The 22084-nt window shown below is 37.6% G+C and overlaps 1 protein-coding gene across 2 annotated transcripts; it reads right to left on the bottom strand.

Annotated features, from left to right (window-relative positions):
• Positions 1–539: 539 nt before the first annotated feature.
• Positions 540–14330, bottom strand: LOC144436531 (uncharacterized). 2 transcript variants are annotated; one of them, XM_078125341.1, is made up of 4 exons: positions 14151–14330; positions 4183–4284; positions 3291–3444; positions 540–2495 (listed from the first exon to the last, which is right to left on the bottom strand). In XM_078125341.1, the coding sequence occupies exons 1-4, from the start codon at positions 14208–14210 to the stop codon at positions 1099–1101; spliced, it is 1713 nt and encodes a 570-aa protein (XP_077981467.1). In that variant the 5' UTR covers positions 14211–14330; the 3' UTR covers positions 540–1098. The 2 variants fall into 2 exon arrangements, with proteins under 2 accessions (XP_077981467.1, XP_077981468.1); XM_078125342.1 differs by lacking the exons at positions 4183–4284; positions 14151–14330 and adding an exon at positions 3602–3682.
• Positions 14331–22084: the final 7754 nt, after the last annotated feature.

Below are 22084 nucleotides of genomic sequence, written 5' to 3'. Positions count from 1 at the left end.
TGAAGACACTAAACCATAACATTATGACTGTGTGTCGTTGCTGATGATACAAGGTATGTTGTAACACGTGTGTATAATTCACCACTATACAATGACTAATAGATATACCATGTCTATCGGAAACTCTGGTAAACTCCAATACCTCTACCAATTATGTCTTGCATATGTATATGTAGTCGAAGAAAAACACGAAACAAAGTTTATAAGTATATGAAAAGATTGTCAAAATATACACCAAAGACTCTAATGTCTCGAAAATGTTTAGCAATATGCCATACTAGAAATTCAGAATTTTTAAAATATCGGTGGGATTCTTATTTTATGTAAATGAAAGGAAACGTGATGAAAGTAGCTACATAGGAAATAATTTACACTTCAAATAGTTTATAAGTTTCAAAAATATCATGATGTTATTGACTCTGTGTGCCATCACCCAAAGAAACTGACACGTCTGTAAAGAGTCAATGAAGTGAAATAACAACAGGGAACAGAGTCACGTGACTTGGGCGTTCAACCGATCAATTTCAACACAACACAATACATACAAGTTACAACGTCACATCAAAGTTAGGGGGCTTGGGATAAAACAACGAAAGAGCGCCCCCAACGTTAGAATTGAAAGCCTTGCTTGCAATGTGATTTACGAGCAACGTACCCTTTCTTATTTGACAGTGCTATAAGCGATATAAAATACTATATATAATACGAAATAGACAGTTTGCAGACCCATGTCTTCTGCATAATTCATACGAAATAGACTATATAAATAACCCAGTTATTTTGGCGGAGTAAATTTAATTCTGACGTCATCGGCATATACCATACACCCAGTGTACTGTAACTAAAATAGTAAAATCCAACAACGTTGTATTAGTAGTAATTCCTAAAGTTGTTGTTTTTCACTGTCATAGCTTAGCCGATTAAAATTTCCATTCATGATGATTTTTACTTCAGAACTTGTTTTTACACAAAAACCTATGCAAAATGCTACTTTTTTCAAACTTTAATGATGAAATGTGTAACATGGTGGCTGCCAGTACAACTGCTATATCGTACTGATCACATCAACATGATGGCAAATTTAACTTAGTTCGGAAATTAACGAGGGTCCTTCTTGGCAATATTTTCAAGGGCTTGAATGGGGTTTATGGTTGGGCTTATCGGTGGGCCTGGCATTATTGGAGTATTATGTGATATATACGAAGAACACGATGCATATCTTGACATGGCGTGAGTGTTCTCCTGATTTCCCAAACAAACTTCATTCGGTGATTTCACGTCAAGCATGGATGACTGTGGTACTTTTGTCGATGGAACGGTAGATGTAGGTGCAACAGCCAAGACAGCATTTGGACATTGGCTTTGAAGAAGACGCACACCATTCGATGTCATGTTAGGAGATGTCGATATCACGTGTCCATTGGTGGTTATCACATGATTGATCTGAGGCGGTGTTAGGATGGGCCCAGGTGCGCTGGGAGGATTAAAAACGATGTGATTGGCTCCTTGTGGAGTCACGTGTACATGTGTAGGAATCTGGATGCAATGAGTTGGTGGGAGTAGGAAATACTGTCCGGTAACTGGATCAACCACAAGTTTGGATCCAGTGATGACTTTAGCGGGAGCAGGGTGTGGAATCGGATGAGGTACAAATGTTACAATTTGCGGTGGGTTGGTGGCGATAGTGGTTGGGGTATTACCATTCATCGTTTGGTGGGAATGGTGGGTTGTTGTGTGCAGTCCGTTCAATGGCATTGGAGATGAATTGGTATTAACTGGTAGCAGTGGTGGAGGAAGCCGACGGCGTTCTTCTGGCGATTCACTCTTAGATGGCTGTGGAGGAGTTGTCATAGTGATACTGCAATGCGGTTTCGTCAAAGTTGATGAAAGTGAAGCTGCTTCTTCAGAGCTGTTCGAAACCATGGAAACCGTTGGTGATGATGTGGTTGCAACAACTGGCTGAGTTATGGAATAGTTCGTCAAACTTGCAACGTTTACAATCTTTATACTGTTGGATGCAGTGTGGCATGTCAAATCGCATGGTGAAGAGTCCCCGGGTTCCAATTTGGTTACCATGGAGCTAAGGAACTGCCCTTCGGAATGAGTTGAACTCATCGATGGACTCATTACGTCTTTGTCAGAGCCTGGTGTTTTAGGGAGACTGCATAACGGACTGTCCGAATTTGAGTCTGAAAATGTATCCTCATTCATAGGTTTTTCATAAGTTGGAGGGTTGTGTATGCCATTCAAACGAGATAGTGTTGATCTGGCCAATAATCGAACAGGTTTTACAGTCGGTTTAAAACTTTTCTTCTCCCTTGTAAAGATTTCTTCAAAATTTTGATTTTGGAGATGACAGAGAAGACGTAAAAATCGTATGTCTTGAGGTGCCATCGCCTCTACTTCTGCCAAGTACTGAGCTATTTCCTTCATACAAGCTTTATAACCATCCTCAAACCGCTTTTTGCTGACTGCTTCCAACTCTACTCCACTCTCTGTAAAACCAAAGACGACGGCTGAATAAATATTCATTTCTGCTAAGACCTATAAGACAATGTTATATCACTGAAAGAACAGACTGAGGTGAAAATGGGTTTCAATTTGGTGTTTCTTAGCAACCCAGCAAAAATTATTTTCTTTGGCGTTCCTCTTTAATGGCTAAACTCCGCTATTTTTAATATATTGTGCAATAAACTGAACAACAACGTGTATCGGTGAACTCGGAGAAAGATGTAAAAGTGAAGTTCAACAATTTATATTTATCAATACAAAATGTACGTGATTAATTTTAACATGTCTCCGCATCAAAGTGTCGAATATCAGATACTGTATTCATAAGAAAGTACAAACTAGATAATCATTTGGGTGTTATTGGCATTGCATTGGTGCCTTGCAATGACAACAATGTACATGGTGAGCATAGGACAACAAATGAAAATCCTATGGAAATCTACAATCAAAAGTAAATCATAACACATAGTAAAACAGCCAAAAAAATGAATTTTTTAAGTAATAATTTTTGACAACCATGGATCAAATGAATACATTTTGAGTGTCAGGTTTGTCAAATAAGTATGTGTGTAGAAATTGGTCCTCCCTCGTTCTCAAATCAAGTCAATGTATTGAACTATTTCGATATTTTGGTGATAGTAATTTTTTTTTCAATATTACAAATGGTACCTCTATTACAGTTAAAGTATTCTTGGATCTGTTGTTGTTTACTGTCTTTTTGTCACATATATGAGTCAAATGTCAGTACATGTATATTATATTGTGTATTTTATACAGACCGTTATTGACGTCCATGTGGTTATTATCATTGCCATCATCTATAGAACAATCCATGTTGTCTTCGTTCGCTTTCCGTTGTATATCATGTATATATGCCACTGCTAACTCAAGTACCTCGGCTTTCTCCAGTTTACCACTACTATTACTGTGTCTCTGTTATATATAATGACAAGAAATACGACGGTCATTTAAAAAAAATCACCTGCATTTTTGAACCCCCAATCTCTGTATCAATTCACGTGTCAGTCACCTTCAAACCTGGAACCTCTAATCTCATAATCAAACCACGCTTCACCCCGAATCCACTTACAACAAGGACTTGAGTATAGACGTGTGGTCAACAGGTTGGATAGTGAGAGCATGGCGGTATTATTATCCCCTTCTACCTACCTCCATGGTGAGGGGATGAAAACATTGACGAGTTTGACGTGGCTTATAATATGTATACCCCATACCTTGTTAATTAATAAACCGTGGTCCACTCCAGGTGGCTATGGTTTAATTATGGGTCTGTGTGACAATATAAATACGATGTGGGTAGATTGATTGATGGGTGTGAGGTGGTGTTATATTCCTGGGCTATATTGGTAACTGATTGTTGATACCAATGTAGAACTGATGGTAGTGAGGTGGTGTTATATTCCTGGGCTATATTGGTAACTGATTGTTGATACCGATATAACTGATGTATGATGGTAGTTTGGGTGACTCAGAGATGGTATGACCGATGGTTTCTGAAAGTTTGATGTGGTCAATGCATGGACTGAATAGAATGGGCGACGGTCTAAAATCAGCCACGCCTTACCCATCACAACATACATTACACCAAAACACATTAGCGGAAACATGGACGCGAACAAACAGACGCGAACACCGCAATGATCTACTTACCGCCTTGACGAATGATGATGGTATTACATGACTCAACTCACTTATACAGGAGTTAATACGATGCCGTCGTCGTCGTTCCACGATTTTATGGGATGAATATTCCTGTAACAAAAAAAAATATGGAATGGTTAATGTTTTTTTTACATTTAACGGTTTGCCTTTAAAAGATATCAACTTGAGTTCTTTATACTGAAATGTAAAGATTGGTTAAGGAGCATTCAGTAATTTAAGGGGAGGGAGAATTAGGAGGGTCACAGTTTACAAATCGGTTTTCGGGGTCATGGCAATATTTAAAATGGAATTAGGGAAGTCATTCTATTATCTAACTTTGCTAATTTTGGAATCCCATCGTTGTCACCCAGTGCCACAGATTCCACAGCTGCTACATCCCACCACTGTCACCATTGAAATGTAACTATATCAGAACATACCGCAACCATGCAGTGAATCAATTGTTAGTTTTGGCTCAGACCAAATCTTTAGTGGTCTGAGGTTTTGGTGTGAGGAGAGAGGTGGGTCTGATAGGAGAGAGGTGGGTCTGACAGGAGAGAGGTGGGTCTGACAGGAGAGAGGTGGTTCTGACAGGAGATAGGTGGGTCTGACAGGAGTGAAGTGGGTCTGACAGGAGAGAGGTGGGTCTGACAGGAGAGAGGTGGGTCTGACAGGAGTGAAGTGGGTCTGACAGGAGAGAGGTGGGTCTGATAGGAGTGAAGTGGGTCTGACAGGAGAGAGGTGGGTCTGACAGGAGAGAGGTGGGTCTGACAGGAGTGAAGTGGGTCTGACAGGAGAGAGGTGGGTCTGATAGGAGTGAAGTGGGTCTGACAGGAGAGAGGTGGGTCTGACAGGAGAGAGGTGGGTCTGACAGGAGTGAAGTGGGTCTGATAGGAGAGAGGTGGGTCTGACAGGAGAGAGGTGGGTCTGACAGGAGAGAGGTGGTTCTGACAGGAGATAGGTGGGTCTGACAGGAGTGAAGTGGGTCTGACAGGAGAGAGGTGGGTCTGACAGGAGAGAGGTGGGTCTGACAGGAGTGAAGTGGGTCTGACAGGAGAGAGGTGGGTCTGATAGGAGTGAAGTGGGTCTGACAGGAGAGAGGTGGGTCTGACAGGAGAGAGGTGGGTCTGACAGGAGTGAAGTGGGTCTGACAGGAGAGAGGTGGGTCTGATAGGAGTGAAGTGGGTCTGACAGGAGAGAGGTGGGTCTGACAAGAGAGAGGTGGGTCTGACAGGAGAGAAGTAGAAACAGTGTAGTAAGATATCAGGGATAATGTGATGGAGTGTGGACATTGACCCCAATGTCGGTAATGAGCCCATCTAGTCTTTAGGAGTTCTGGCCGTCACTTCTGGCGATCAGATCGAAACATGGGAATTCATTAACGCAGTACCTTCACACTGTCTATGTTGGTAGCAGTTGGAAACAACTATGACTAGCTTCAAAATTCTCTTTGTTTTCCCTTTTCTTAGCCAAACGATTTCATATTTACAGGAATATGTATAAATACATTTATGGAATTTTAGCGTGTACATGTATCAACAATACACCTATTACTTGCTTCTTGACGTCACACATCTGGGATACGTTTACACATTTTAATTCCTATGCATTTCTCCTTAAAACTGCTTTTGACTGTGTTAGAAATTTTAATTCATAAATAACCTCAGAACACTTGTTGTCCGATATAACTCTCGACTGTGTTAACTGAAAATGCCAGCTTCACATACTTTGAGGCCACTTTGGGGCGACGGTGGCTTCAAAGTAGATTCCAAGATTTGTAACTCAAACAACTCTCCATAGTTTGAACCAAATCTACACTTTATTTATCTCAGATCACTCAAGAAAGTATTTGTCTGAGACTTTATAGATATGTGACACTGTTTTAGCTCAGTGGGGACAAATTATCAATTATCTTGATGAGTGTAAATAACGAAAAAAAAAGTTACAGAAACATTGGATCCATCTCCCTCTCCCTCTCCTTATCAAAAGAAAGTTTCCAACGAATTTAACAGATGAAATTTGTTTTTTGTGTGTTATGTTGTGTTTCTATTGTACCCTATGCTCCGATCATATACTTCCGGTATTATTAGCAATTTAACCGGCACCATCAACACGATATCAATGTATACCATACAGTCTATCAACCACAGGGTCACGTATTATTGCTTAGATTGCCGTTTTCTTAAGAAAATATCGTACGAATCCTGCTGCTACAAATGTAATAATCTCAATACTAGTAGAAATAACAGGTAGGAATATATAGTCAAAACGTTGTTATATTTAGCCTGTAGACCAGGAAAACAACAATCTAAGAAATACTACACGCCCCTATGCTATAAACTACCGTATAACAGGTCATTTACATACACTCAATCTAAGAAATACTACACGCCCCTATGCTATCAACTACCGTATAACAGGTAATTTACATACACTCAAACTCTAAATAGAAATAGTCTATCACGTTTTAAAGCTTCCTTTTGAAATTTATTTTTTCGTAAATTGAAATATAGACATCCCACTTTGGTGGACTCAGAAAGAAATCGAAATGACGTGTCTAACTCTCTTTCCTGGATCTAGGAGTGAATCTCGTATGATACAGTAGATGGGGATAGAAAATGTACGAGTTACAAAAGTATTGTTTTCAACAGAAAGACAGAGTGACTGACAGACAGACACGCACACACAGTGACACACAATCACACAGACACAGACGGCGACAGACAGACAGACAGACAGACAGACAGACAGACATACAGACAGACATACAGACAGACAGACAGACAGACAGACAGGCAGACAGACGCACATACACATAGACACAGACACAGACACAGACACAGACACAGACACAGACACAGACACATGCACAGGCACAGGCACAGGCACAGACACAGACACAGACACAGACACAGACACAGACACAGACACACAAAAACGCAAGCAACTCATACGCTCGCCTTGCGCCTCAGCTCCGCACATAAGCTTAAAGCGCATGTGATAAATCGATTCGTGTCATCTTGATAACTGGTAGCGGTGTGTTCAAACAATAACACTTTGTGTCGGTACGATATAAAAAAAGCTAAATTTGTTGTGCAAACCAAAATGATGGACGACGAAGTCAACTTTCTACAACGTAGGCGTACAAGTGAAAAATGCGGGTTCGAATATATTGCAAGTATTTCAGCCGTTAATTATAAATTTGTATCAATAAAAGTCCCCTGATGATTTTAATAAATAGCAAAAAAATGAATTGAATACGTATTGCTCTTAGCTCTAGGCAATAAGTATAAAATCGTGATATCGGTGTTAGGTTGACCACACACAAAGAAAACAAGTTGATGGTAGATACGAAATGATGAATAATGAACACAATAGATATGAAAATATTAAAGTTGTAAAAGGCATACTCTGCAAGCTTCAATTTAAGCCTATATAATTTCTCCATTCATCCTAAATCTGACAATATCACACGGGATTCACAGTAGCATTCAAACGGTTCATGTTTTGTCGGACCAATACAAAGGTAAATTTGTGATCCCTAAATTGAAAATTAATTGAACTACATGGTGAGCCTCCATTGTTAGCTTACTATTCACAAATTATATAGATAATACGTGATGCGTGAATTGTTAAAAACAGAGATGAGAATGCCTATACGGGTACCTGTTTTTCATGTATTTGATTTTTTCCGTTCCAGAAATTATTCTTCGTGCAATTGCCGTGTCTGCATCATCTTCGTGGTTAAGGGAACGAGCAGAATTTACGGCAGGAGGGCCTGAGTAGAAAATGGGGGGGGGGGCACGAAAATTCTGGTGCTCATGATTTGAACCAAATTAAACCCCGGGAGCAATCGTTTGGCAAGTACAATTGTCTGTCTCGCTGTCTCCTTCTGTCTCTCTATCTCTCTCTCTCTATAATTTTATATACAAGAGAGAGGGGGGAGAGAGAGATAGAGATAGATAGATAGAGAGAGAGAGAGAGAGAGAGGGGGGGAGGGGGAGGAGGAGAGAGCTGATAGCCAAGCACAGTAACTGTTTCTCATTACAGGATACAATAAAGAAATTTCAACATAAAGTTGACAATCTGCGTTAACACGTGAAATTAATTGTTCAAAATTAACGCTAAGTTCATAAGATTTCACAAACTTTTATTCGATGTAACGTCAACTGTTACTTTTGTGACCAGTAATATATATATATATATATATATATATATATATATATATATATATATATATATATATATATATATATATATATATATATATATATATATATATATATATATAATATCATCTTTAGATTCTGCCAGTTTGAAAAAAATATCCCTTTCTGTCTGACGTTTGCTCCTGTAGAGGGTGATTGTTTGGAATTACTTTTTAGTTACTCGGGATTGGATTTAACTTGAAAATTTCTGATAGCCAGTTTGCAAATTCTGGTAGTCTGAAAGGGATCCATTAAATATTTTTGCAACCTCAGGAACGGTACTTTACCAAGTACAATTGTCTGTCTGTCTATCTGTCTGTCTTTCAGTTTGACAAAATTTCCGGTTTCTGTCTGAAGTTTGCTCCTGTAGAGAATAATTGTTCGGGATTGCTTTCTAGTTACTCGGGATCGATTGGATTTAAAAGCTTGACAATTTCTGATAGCCAGTTTGAGTGTACATTGAATTTCCATATATAACGAAAAGCAATTGAAACATTCTTTTTTTTAAAAAAAAAAACTGAATCAAAGTTTACCCAAATGGCAGAAAAAAAACAGAATGTCTTTTGAAGGTGAAATTCTTATTGTACCATACGATTTATTTCTAACAAAATACATCGAGAGCATAAGTAGTCTACCTTCACAACACTCACCTATTAAAGCAATATTTTAACCCCAAAATAAAGTTTATAAATAACCTACTTAAAGCGACAAGCAAACTATTTGGAACGACGCATATACATTAAAAGGGTAGGCAGGTTTCGAAGCAGCTGAGGATTTAAAAATCACCAGCCTGCCATAAAAAGTCATTTTTTTCATTAATCAAAGAATCATAGTGTGCTCAACTTAGATCATCAAAATTATACCCCGTGCCACCTCGACTCACCTGTGAAGTAAACACCAAGTAATGTTTTATTGACTTGTCAGGCCAACTTATATTACATCATTACTCTTCGCTTTCCTACCGTTTTTCACACACGCATATTCATACATTGATATTTGCAGATGTCGTAAACAGATGGAGAGTTCTTACTGCTCTCTACAGTATAGTGAATACGTACGTACATGCAAAATATCCAGGCGACCAGACTGACAGCCGTTGAAAGACGAACGGCGGATACTAGGATGACAATCAAAGCATAATCACACACTTGAACTATACAGTATAGTGTCGGTAGCACCACAGCTTCTAAAGTTAGGTGGGTTGACATTTGACCCCAAACTTGATCTATGTCACTGACAAGACGAAAGTATTGAGTCTCTTACTGTATTAGGTTATATGTCCGCAGATTGCTCCGGTCATTCACTGCTTTACAATATGGAATTACATATCTATGAATATACACATAACTGTAGATTAACTGTTTTTTTTTTGCGTACAATGAATTAGTAAATTGCTGAAAATATTTAAGCTTTTTGTCAATAAAGTGCTTTGTTTCGGGAAATTGGTTCATGGTAACAACCCATTGTACAATCAAACTAAAGAGCGGGATAGCATGTATGGGTAGATGAAATGAAAATCAGCAACGTTCTAAAATGAATTATATAGCAAACTGTAAGGTAAGAGTAATGTTTAACATACATGTAAAGACACACCAACTTGGTCAAGATGATCGTCCATATCCTGTTGCATCTGCCAAAGTATCTCCTCGGTCGTCATCATGACGTCACAAATATCGCTGTCTTCCAACGAGTTTTTATGTGATAATAGGTTGTAGCTAAAAACTCAGCTGACCGATCAATATACTCTCGGAGGATAAATTGTATCCCTGAACGTAACCAAATTTCAACTTGCCAACATGTATTTGTATTCCAATACTGTCAGTGCAGTTCGTGTTCAGGTCGAAGTAGAGGCGTCGCGACTGATTGCAGTGTGACTGGGTAGGCTCTCTGTTATAGTTATTGATCACCCATTGACTGCCAGCACCATGCACCACCATACGTTTCAGCAACAATAAAGCTGTCATTAACACGGTTCACAATGCAGTTAATAAATGCACGATTTGTTTGGCTGGCAGGATACTTGTGGCATATTGGCTGGTATTGACGAATAAAGCGCACTTAAAGATATTCAGTACAAGGGTCTAATTAATTTTCGGTATGTTATGATTGCCCGTAACTTTCATTTTTTATTGTTTTGTATCGTGCGCTGGAAATACTAGCAGTGTAAAGTCACAATTTATAACCTGCAAATATTGTTATAATGTGCTACTACTACTAAAAGACTGTGCAATTGCTAAGGTGTGAAAATAATAGTCAAAACTGGTATTATCAACATTACAGCTCGTGCTCGTCTGTCTGTCTGTCTGTCTGTCTGTCTGTCTGTCTGTCTGTCTGTGTGTGTGTGTATGTATGTATGTATGTATGTATGTATGTATGTATGTATGTATGCCTCTGCCTGTCTCGCTGTCTCTGTCTAGCGATATCTTTATTTATCATCAGACTAACACACATGCGTCTCTGTTACATTTGTCTGCATCCCCCTCTGTCTCTCTTTCTCTTTGTCTGTCTGTCTGTCTGTCTGTCTGTCTGTCTGTCTGTCTGTCTGTCTGTCTGTCTGTCTGTCTGTCTGTCTGTCTGTCTGTCTCCCTCCCTCCTCTCTCTCTCTCTCTCTCTCTCTCTCTCTCTCTCTCTCTCTCTCTCTCTCTCTCTCTCTCTCTCTCTCTCTCTCTCTCTCTCTCTCTCTCTCTCTCTCATGTGAATAACTGTCACGACTTTCCTGGCCATTTTGTACCTTTTTGCGGAAAACATATCAACATCAAAATGTGCCCCTTTAATATCAACGGACTTTGATTCAATTTGTTAAATTATGCACAGTTCAAACTAAATTATGTGACGTCATAGATTTCAATCAATTTGCAAGTATGGTACAAACTAGAAAAAGACATGAACAGCTATTGAAAGGGGAAATTGGTGTAACAGAATCTTTACCAACGGGAACAGAAATTTCCATAAAAAATGCACCACATTTTACATACACTAGTATTATAATGGTCTGAGGTACCGTTTTGTGGGCGCCCCCAACGGCAATTAAAACGATGAAACTTGTATCTCTTTCAATTCTTTGCAAGCATATCTCAAAACGGCCACCGTTTTATATAATTTATATGCAATGTTGAATTACTATATTGATTTGTACAGTCATGACAAGTTTCACACACAATACTGACAAGTGTATGATGTAGAACTACACTGACGTGAACTCAACAAGGGTATGAATGAAATTTTCCTAACGAGTTAACTATAAAATATTATTTATTGCCAGTTAGTTGTTTTCTGACCGACTATACGACAATAACCTCAATGCTGGTGATAAACGTAATGAAATGGGGTTCTTTTACACAACTTCTAATTAGCCTGTAACACGTTTGCATGTTTAATATATGACATTGGTAACTCAGTAGAAGTGTGTGATTTAGAAGAGCTATGAAAGATTGGTGATTGTGCAGAAAGATAAACGATACACAGGTTGAGATATGACATAGGTCTCACAAACAGGAAAAGAAACTAGAATCCCCAAGGAGCCGATTTTACGATGAAATCATAAAATTCTCTGTAACTCGACTAAAATTTACACCTTTTTACAATTCATTACGAGCCATTAAATCTAACTTCAGTTACTTTGCGAGTGATATACCGCCTTCGTATACACGTGAAACAACCAGTAGTGAATTCTTACATCAATCTTTATAAGCATATACATGTATATCAACGCGACGAAGAGTTTGAAATACTCTCACTTTAGAACTGACATAAGTTAATACACAACATACGAGAACATATATTCGTTACTTTTTTTTTACCAATTGTGAGCAAGTTCAGTTCGCTAATCTTTTTCTTCTCTCTTGACTCCCCTTTGTGGCTTCAAATCTCAGCAGATTTCGCACTCATATGCTCTATTCGCAGTTTCCTTCAATGTGAGTGATCTTCCACTCTCTCGTGTTTTACTTTCTCCATCTGACAATTCCTGTTCGGCATCACATCACTTTAATACCTTTCAACGCTTGAATTCGTCCAAATTGAGCAGGGAATTCGGCTGTTTTGAAGGCAGACACTCGACAACGTTATGCCTGGCCTGCTGATCCACACTTGGTCGGTCCTATCTAAGAACAGCGACTTCAATTTGATTGATGTCAGCGGTATGCTTCAATGAATTCTGTATCCGTCATAATGTCGACAGCCTACGATTACGTAGGGGATAGCGCACGGGTCAAATTTATTAACACTTGTACAATAACGTACACGGTTCCAGTCTCTGAGTGAACAAGAACAGAGATTTTTCAAAGGTTGCCATGGTGATTGGTGCTTTACTGCACTGGAGTGAATTCTCCTGACATTTAACGTTGTTTGAAGTATTTCATGCTGTCGATGGCTTTTATTAGCCGAGAGCGGTAATTTATCGGACCCTCAGTAAGCACTGATGCAATGGATTCATAATGGAAATGTGAAGTTCCGATGTTGGGATTTGATTGTGTGGCTTTAGGCCGTCAACACCTCATTATTGGACATTTCTTGCAATCTAATGCACTGGGTTGTGAACTGTCACTAGTTTGAAGTCACAAGACTCATACAACTAGAAAATCGTTATCATCCAAACAAATGCAGACTCGTTTGTCATGTACATGGAAGATGGAAAGGGTCGCACGGTTGTACTTTTATCGGCAATTCAACCTTAAACTGCAAGCCACGTTACTGGTACTGGTATACCTTGATTTCTGTTGTCTTTCCACGCGCGCACAGACAGACATACATACATACATACATACATACATACATACATACATACATACATACATACATACATACATACATGTACGTACATACATACATACATACATACATACATACATACATACATACATACATACATACACACACACACAAAAACAAACAAACAAACAAACAAACAAACAAACAAATAAACAAATAAATAAATAAATAAATAAATAAATAAATAAATAAATAAATAAATAAATAAATAAATAAATACATTGTAACCAAGCGAAAAAGGTGTTGAATTCGTGCATGGCAGACAGTTGTTCAATATTAAAGTTTACAGTGATTGTACCACCGATTTTAATTTGTATATATAATTACCATGGTGTGTGCTGTTATTTTAAAGATTCGTCATGACAAACTATCACACAATTCTAGTCTACTACTTTTTAAGAGGTCTATCAAAACTTATACGACAATTCCAACTTGTCGATAGACTGAATAAGTTTGTTGCCTGGAGTCATATGTAGACCCCATGTCTTTGAGAGTAAGGCTACGGTACGGATGCCCAATGGGGACTTATTACATTGTATAATATAGTATAACGATATCTGAAAAAAAACAGTTCAAGACAATGTCCTGTTGTCAGGTTAATGAACACCAAACATTGCATCATTTCGTCGGCTAAGATAATCACAGTACACGTGTCATAAATATTGATGGTTTACCTAAGGCCTCTTGAATATTTCGATTCGGTGGCATTTGCCTCTTACCACTGCGGTTTGGGTTCGAACCCCATTCAGGGTTCGATCAAATTTATCACATTGTAAGTAAAAAGAGTGTCGTTCAGTTTGACTCTACCGAACAACGCAGGATTTTCCCGGGTGCTCCAGTTTCCTCCTGCATTAACACTGAACCCATGAGGGATGGCCCTAACTGGACTTCTTGGGAGACACGCGTTTATATACTTAAAGAACTATCCAGTATAAATAAAGATTATTCATAAATTATCGAGTTCATGAAAACATTTTAAATAGTGAAGTCTTATTGTCTTACCTTGGACTCACGTTTGTTTGGTGCCATTCTGTACATGGAATCTCCACTAAGTCCGTGCATTTGTGATGTCCAACATCAACATCAACAAATACAAATGTCGTATAAAGTTAATCGGTGGGATATATTTAAAGTTTTTTGTCTTCTTGGTGCTACATTTGTAGTTGTATGTCTTGTCTTACTGTTTAGTCAAATGTAAATAAAGGAATCGTTTATTTATGTCAACAAGGAAGAATCCAAAATTATTTGATCAATGTTTGAGTAGGTACATCTTTGAAGAATTCACAATTCGAGGCAGTTCTCATACCGTCAACACATGATTGCCTCTGACGTGTTTGAATTATCTAGCGAAGTTCAAACTCGAGAATTCGAAGTGTGTTGTACGTCCAGTTGTTCCTATATACAATGTCGTTTTAGCGATAGTGTATCAAGCAAAGACTGCGACTTTTCGGTGGATACATGGTTTTTCCGCTTCCTCTGTTTATGGTCCATCCATCCCGTAAACAGTCGTCCTGTCTTCAAGATTGAACACAACGATAGGTTTGTGGAAGCTGCGTCGCCTCGTTACGTCTATGAAGTTGTGTTGTTGAGAAATCTACCGGCATGAAAAGGGGAAAAAATGTTATCATATTACTTATTACAATAAAACAATGGACAGTTTGATTTACTGTTTGACGGTTGCCATATACACCTGTGGTCGGAATGCTGCAGGTGATGTGACACCGAAGGGATCCCCTTTTAGGATCTCGTGTCCGATAGAAACAAGTGTACTTTTTCCATATATAGAAAGGGATTCCCAATTCAAATCGACAATGAACAGGTGCATCATCTGTTATCAATCATCCTGTAAAATATAATCCTCCTGACCCCTCTCAATGAATGAACTATTCTTGGAAAGTTGTCGCGGTAAGTGTTATCAGAGCTCCATGGATTGTTGTACAAAGATCACATGATCTTGGATAAGTATCTTATATATCCATGTTGTTTATTGACTGTATAGGTATGTTTGTCAGTATTTAAGCCCATTAAAAGAATTGGTTGACCGCACACTTCACAATAAATTCATTCACTATGGTAGACATGTCCTTGGGATATTGCTACGCACCTTTAGGCCAAGTTAATTCTAACACAATGTATAATTTGGCTTGTAAAGTTCTATGTCGTGCATGTCAAGCAGAGGTTGTCAAAAGATTTAACTTGTTCAATTCATCCTTCAAAATCATATTAAAAACATTCCTTCTGCAAAACTAAGTAAACAAAACTCGAAATATTTTCAGATTGGATGCCATCATGCGTTCCGCTCCATTTTTCCATACAGATAAGACACCGTCATGAGTTATTATGTCTTCATGTGACATCAAAGGAAACCGACTGACAGACTGATGTCCTTACAATTGATAGCAGAGTCATCAATTCGTCACACACGGACATTACCAATGGCTTGCTACGAATCTGAATTAAGTGCCTAATGCATTTGGACAGCTTCAATTGTCGCTTCGTTTCATTAGCTGAAAACTATTGCTGTTCTGACTCACGGGGTCAGACTGACAAGTTTCAAAAGATCCCGACGGTCCAAGCTACTCATAGCGTACTTGCAATTTATTATTTGATGAGACACGACCCAGTCCATGATCTGTGTTGTTGTCAATTCTTAATCTATAGAAAGCCGAGATATGAGGAACTAGTCGTACTGTATAAGCACTGTACACCGTCAAGGTTTATCCGGACACTGAAAAGATTTTGTGTAAATCATTAATTCCTTTCACTTTTATTGATATTTAATTACTTATTAAATATATGCTATAGGTATGTAAGAAAGGGTATACTTTCTTGGGCTGGAAAATTTTGGAAAAACACAGACCAACTGGACCGGTAGATTTTGCTTAAATTTTATCTCAGAATATTCGTATAATTTCAAAAGTAAGCTTGCATTTGTTAAACAGAAGATTTAATTTCTCAAAAATAATTGTTTTGACCAGTTTCTGTTACTACACATACCAATATAATCATGGTATATTCTTCTGTGTTCGTATTGAACATGTATAATCTACGAGCTTGATGTTTATGCATAGTAGGTATAGCTTCACCGAGAATTTTTACTGGACATTTGTATTGCTACAGTGTGTGTTGGACGGTTTGCTATCAGATGTGAAAGGAAGTAGTATCACATTAAAGAACTTTATTGCGATTTTACCGCCAAATACTGATGAGAATAAAGTTTGACATGTACTGACGTTTGAAATAAAATGATCAATTGAGCCTGTGTTCAAAAACAGTAACGTCTTTCACGACTCGCCGTGGTTATTATTCATCGGATGAAAAAGAAACAAGTCGCCACTCCTAAATCTGACATTAGTCTAAGAAATTGGACTTCATTTACAGGAATTCTTTAAATTGATTGATGGGGTAGGTTACACTGTATATGTAGACTTTGATTATTTTTTCATTCCTTATTCATCTATGCTACTCTGTTAGTAATGCAAAATAACGTGTAGAGATATGGATCATTCGTAAGACTGACGACATCGGAATGTTGAAACATACTATTGGATCGATATTGTCGGCATGTTGAAACGTAGTACGGCATAGTCGGTATGTGGAAACGCACTAATAAGGCAGATAACCGGAATTTTGTTTTGTTTTGTTCAAATAGGTAGAATCTACAGTTTACAGTTCTTAATACAATGAAATGAAAGTATGAATATCACAGGCGACCTTTAGCAAAGTGGTTGGTGTTTTAGAAGACGTAAGGTTACGGGTTCAACTCCCTCTGGAGGCGGATGATTTTTAAAAAATATTTTTAGATGTTCACATTTTCGAATACCTATAGAAGATAAACGGATTTATAAAAACATCAATATATTCATGGTACAATGGACAGAGGTAATGACTAAGAATCAGGTGATTTTCGAGGGGGGGGGGCTTTATTTTAACAACCCGCAAAGATGAAATAATGACCATATATAGTTAAGAATACCGCCAGTCCGCCAGAGGACATCTATGCCGGTTAATTGGTTAGTAGAGTTCAGTAACGTTCTGCAAAGATACAAGGGCAGGCGATATGTTTCCTCAAATCATAACCAGATTAAAAAAAATTTAAGAAGTTTATAGAATTGTTGGATACCTAGATATTTAAATAATTTTTGACAAATTTACTTTTTTGAGACTCTAAGTATAAGAGAAAGAAGGGCCTAAGAAATTTATAATTTCAAATATAACCTTCCTTTCTCCAAGATAAGATATACCCCAAATTTCTACGACATCTTTTATTGTCACTTTTCTAAACAAGGCTACGTTGATACGAGACAAACTATTTCGAGATGTAATGCTGCAAGAAGACTTTGCTTGTATAGCACCAATTTCAGACTTTGCTTGTATAGCACCAATTTTAGACTTTGCTTGTATAGCACCAATTTTAGACTTTGCTTGTATAGCACCAATTTTAGACTTTGCTTGTATAGCACCAATTTAGACTTTGCTTGTATAGCACCAATTTTAGACTTTGCTTGTATAGCACCAATTTTAGACTTTGCTTGTATAGCACCAATTTTAGACTTTGCTTGTATAGCACCAATTTTAGACTTTGCTTGTATAGCACCAATTTTACTTTTACTGTTAAATCACAAGCATAGTATTACCTATTTGTGTTGTATTTCTACAAAACTGGTGAAACATTTTATCTCTTTCTGAAATACATTTGAACTGCTCTTTCTTTCTTAATATAATGCATGAAAATCTGCATAACATGTTGCACGAGCACTCAAATTGCATCAACACTTGTACACCTGGAAGAACTGATGTAGGGAGAGGAAAATATTGTATATGAATTAAATATCCCTGTTTATTGAAAGAGTGCTGAAAAGAATATTGTGAATGTGTAAGCATTTATGTTGCTTATGTTAATATGATGTGTTTTGGACATTATTACAAAGGTCATATTAACAACGTTATTGCATTGACTTATTGCATTGTATTATGCGGTCATCATATGTTATTAATGTTATCATTATGTTACGAAGGTTATTACACGTATTACGTCACTGCCACTTTCGGTCAAGTACAATATCTAAATCAGGTTGAACTCAATATCGGTCATGACCAACATCATAAAAAATCACTCTCAATTACTTTCCTATTCGTGAATTAGCTTCACCATTAGGATGATCAGTAACCGACTTCATGGACCAATTAGTCAGCTCATCACGGTGGCATCTCGTTCTCAAAACCTATTAAAACTTTATTTAGTACAAATAAGAGACTGGGCGCTAAATAAATGACTCTAAATTGACTATAATGACAGTTAGAAGTCAAGTTGTGAGTATTTGACATGCATACAGAAAGTGTAATATGGATGTAATGAAATATGTCAGAGTGGTTTATGTGATATGTAACCTACATGGCTACTGTTCTTTTATTTCAATGCGAGAACGATGTGTGGTCATTGAGATTAGGATTTTAATTGGTGTCTTTTATTAGCAGACGACAATTCAATGGAAAATGATCAAATTTACACTCTGCTATTCTTCATCGTGCACCTTGTATTTTTGACAATTTTAAAAAATCTAACTGTACACGAGAAAGACGGGTTTATCTACATGCTATCATGTTTAATACGATCATGTGACCAGGGACTCGAATTTATATCCAGAGTTATCAAGTTCAAACTAAATATTAAAGTAATCAAATGAACTGACTAAATGAATCTACATACTAATATGTTTAAAACGTGTGACTCTAAAGATTGCTTTGTTAAAGTTGAGCGTGGTACATAAAACGGTATATGTTTTCACAAAGTCAAATGCATTGGATCGGATGTGTATACGCGCGCGCACACACACACACACACACACACACACACACACACATACATACATACATACATACATACATACATACATACATACATACATACATACATACATACATGCATAAATACATACATACATACATACATACATACATACATACATACATACATGCATACATACATACATACATACATACATACATACATACATACATACATACATACAACCTACTAGGATAAATGGTAGGTGAAGTAAATAACAACCTTTGACTAAAACATGATGGTAAGTTTACATCAAAACAGATACTATCGATGTGAAGACCTTCTAACAAGGATAATGTTCCAGCTGATAATTTTCATAACGTTGTAACTATAAAAACCCGTAACATTTTGTTAGCTGGACATTGACACACGTTATATTAATGTGTTTTAGAATATGATTGGGTGTCATTTTAGTGGAATAATTGCTTTTAGGATATACTATCTTGCACAACTACTTAACTCTAATTATTACCATATCCGTACCATTTATCGCTAAAATAAAGCTTGCCATTATATAGATATACATTACGCTAGTAATTATAGGGGAATCAAAACGTAAGTTTTCAATACACATGCCGATGAAATCGTATCCAGTTTCTCTCTGTCTCTGTCTCTGTCTCTGTCTCTGTCTCTGTCTCTGTTTCTCTCTCTGTCTCTCTGTCTCTCTGTCTCTCTGTCTGTCTGTCTCTCTGTCTCTCTCTCTCTCTCTCTCTCTCTCTCTCTCTCTCTCTCTCTCTCTTGCTTTTGTTCATGTTCACATTTCGAGCAGGAGATTTGAACGACACTTGCTATGCTATTACGACTTCGTTCGATATCGCTCAAAGATGTATGTTGAAATGTTGTTCCCTTTTATATGTATTTGCTAGGCAGTGAGGGCCATCAAAACTCAGCTATTAAGAATGCAAAACACGGTGTGTTGAAATTCGAAGTGTAGCAGTGTACTAACACGAGAAATTGGGGTCAATACATTGTGATTTAAGCAACGTCGTCAAGCGAACTCTCTGACCTGGCATATCGATTTACCTCAACTCAGGATGCATGCCATGTCGACTGTACACATACACCCTAACAAAATATATTATCGTCGGCACTTTGACAAACAAATCGAGCTGTCAATCAAAGTAGCATTAATTGACATCCGTCGGTGAGCGGAATACAAAGAAATCGTCACAGTGCTGTATAGCCCCTTTCGACTCACTTAATAGTCATCTTAACGTTCTGACAGTTAGGTTTGACTTGAAAGCTTGCAAGCATAAATACACATTGTCGTCTGCAAAATTAGCTCACAAAGCTGAATAGAAACGTATATTCTAGCTCTAAATAAACACATTAACGTTGATGTCTTCCACTGTCAAAAACACGTTTTATGTACATCCTTCTATTTGTACGTTATGCCTATTCTTTCTTCTATATTTATCTTTGTCTCTGTTATTGCTTTGCTGTCTTCTTACATGTAATATTTGCAGAGTTTATTTCAATACGGCAAAGGAATATCTGATAGTTTTCTTTTATTTAAAATTGTCATTTATTCTTCGACACAATTATTTATTTATTTATTTATTTATTCATTTGCCTGTTCATCAAGTTATTCATTCGTTTATTCACCCGTTCACACATCGATCCATCTATCTATCTATCTACCCACCCACCCACCCACCCACCCATTCACACATCGATCTAGCTGTCTATCTACGGTAGCGGTAGGTATCACATCACTTGCGTAAAGTTATTTATGAAGGTAGATTGCAGTTGGACTTTTGTGGCAGTTTCTACGAGAGGAAGATAATTTGAAAATAAAATTTTAAAGTTAACGACATTAAGAGATTAAGTATAAAGTATTTAAAACGACTAATGTATCACCTCAGGCATATTTTTTTGTGTGGAATCCAATAGGATAAGGCTCGGATATGAAAAACAATAGAGTAGGAAAAAAATTGGTCACATGACATCTTATTCACCTATATCATGTATATCGTCTGTATCGAACACGAGACCGACGTTCTGTGCGCATACCTTGTGTTGACGTGCTATACAGTTCTCCGACGTACAATCTCGTCATAAAAGTGGACGCATCGACATCGGTATGAATGTAATATTTAACAAATCGGTAAAACGAAAAAGTCAAATTTGTAATTATTCCATAGTATATTAATATACCATTTAACAAGGTGCCGTTGAATGAAGCGTAAACATGCATATTATATTATTTCCATTCAAGGCGCCTACTACAGACGTGTCTGTGATATTATATGTAAAAGTTGCCGTGTTAGTCTCTACGTCACAATCTCGGCCAATTTTTAACGAGACTTGTCCGAAAATTTAAGGCTCGATATGAATGACTTGTAGGTCAGAGGAAAGGTTAGCATCCCGCACACATCGTAAAACATGCAGGTATAGTGTGTCTCCGGGGGGAATACTAGAACACAAGTTTGTAACGACGTGACTTATGAAGACAGATTGCTCTCGTTTTCACCTGAGTAAGTGACACACCGTAAACCGTGACTCGTGATAAAGATAAGAGACCTTGCTCGTCACAGGCACACTGTCAATACGAAAACTGGTATTTGGACTTAATGAAGGAGTAATGTACATCGTAGCTGAACTTATATACAAATGGCTGTTATTAGGAATACAAGACATGCTTGTGATTGGTGGGTTATGTCAGACAGATCTCGTTAAAACCTTCCCTAAGGTAACACTGTTCACACTTCTATTGATTATTCACGGTCTGTATGCCAGGACAATGGTTTTCTCTCCTCCTCTAAACCCACATCACTTTTATTTTCTGTAACTATGACGACTGAGATTTCACCCAAGAGACTTATAAAAGACTATGGAATGTCGTGATACACGTTTTTTCTAATTTTAACAAGCAACTAACACATGGTACAGGGTTAATCGCTGGATTAACACACGTAGGACTATATCTGTAACGAACATACCAAATGTAAATCATTAAACCATGTTGTGATGTTTCTCTATAGCTACTTCTAGAGACACTTCACTTTGCGATTAAAGCTTGAAGTTCGGAAATTATGTATGTAAAGATTATAACACACAAAAATCTGACGACCAGACCACAGACCAG

This window comes from Glandiceps talaboti, chromosome 6 (genome assembly GCF_964340395.1).
Source record: "Glandiceps talaboti chromosome 6, keGlaTala1.1, whole genome shotgun sequence".
NCBI classification, from domain to species: Eukaryota; Metazoa; Hemichordata; class Enteropneusta; family Spengelidae; genus Glandiceps; species Glandiceps talaboti.
This window is presented reverse-complemented; position numbering and strand designations above follow the sequence as displayed.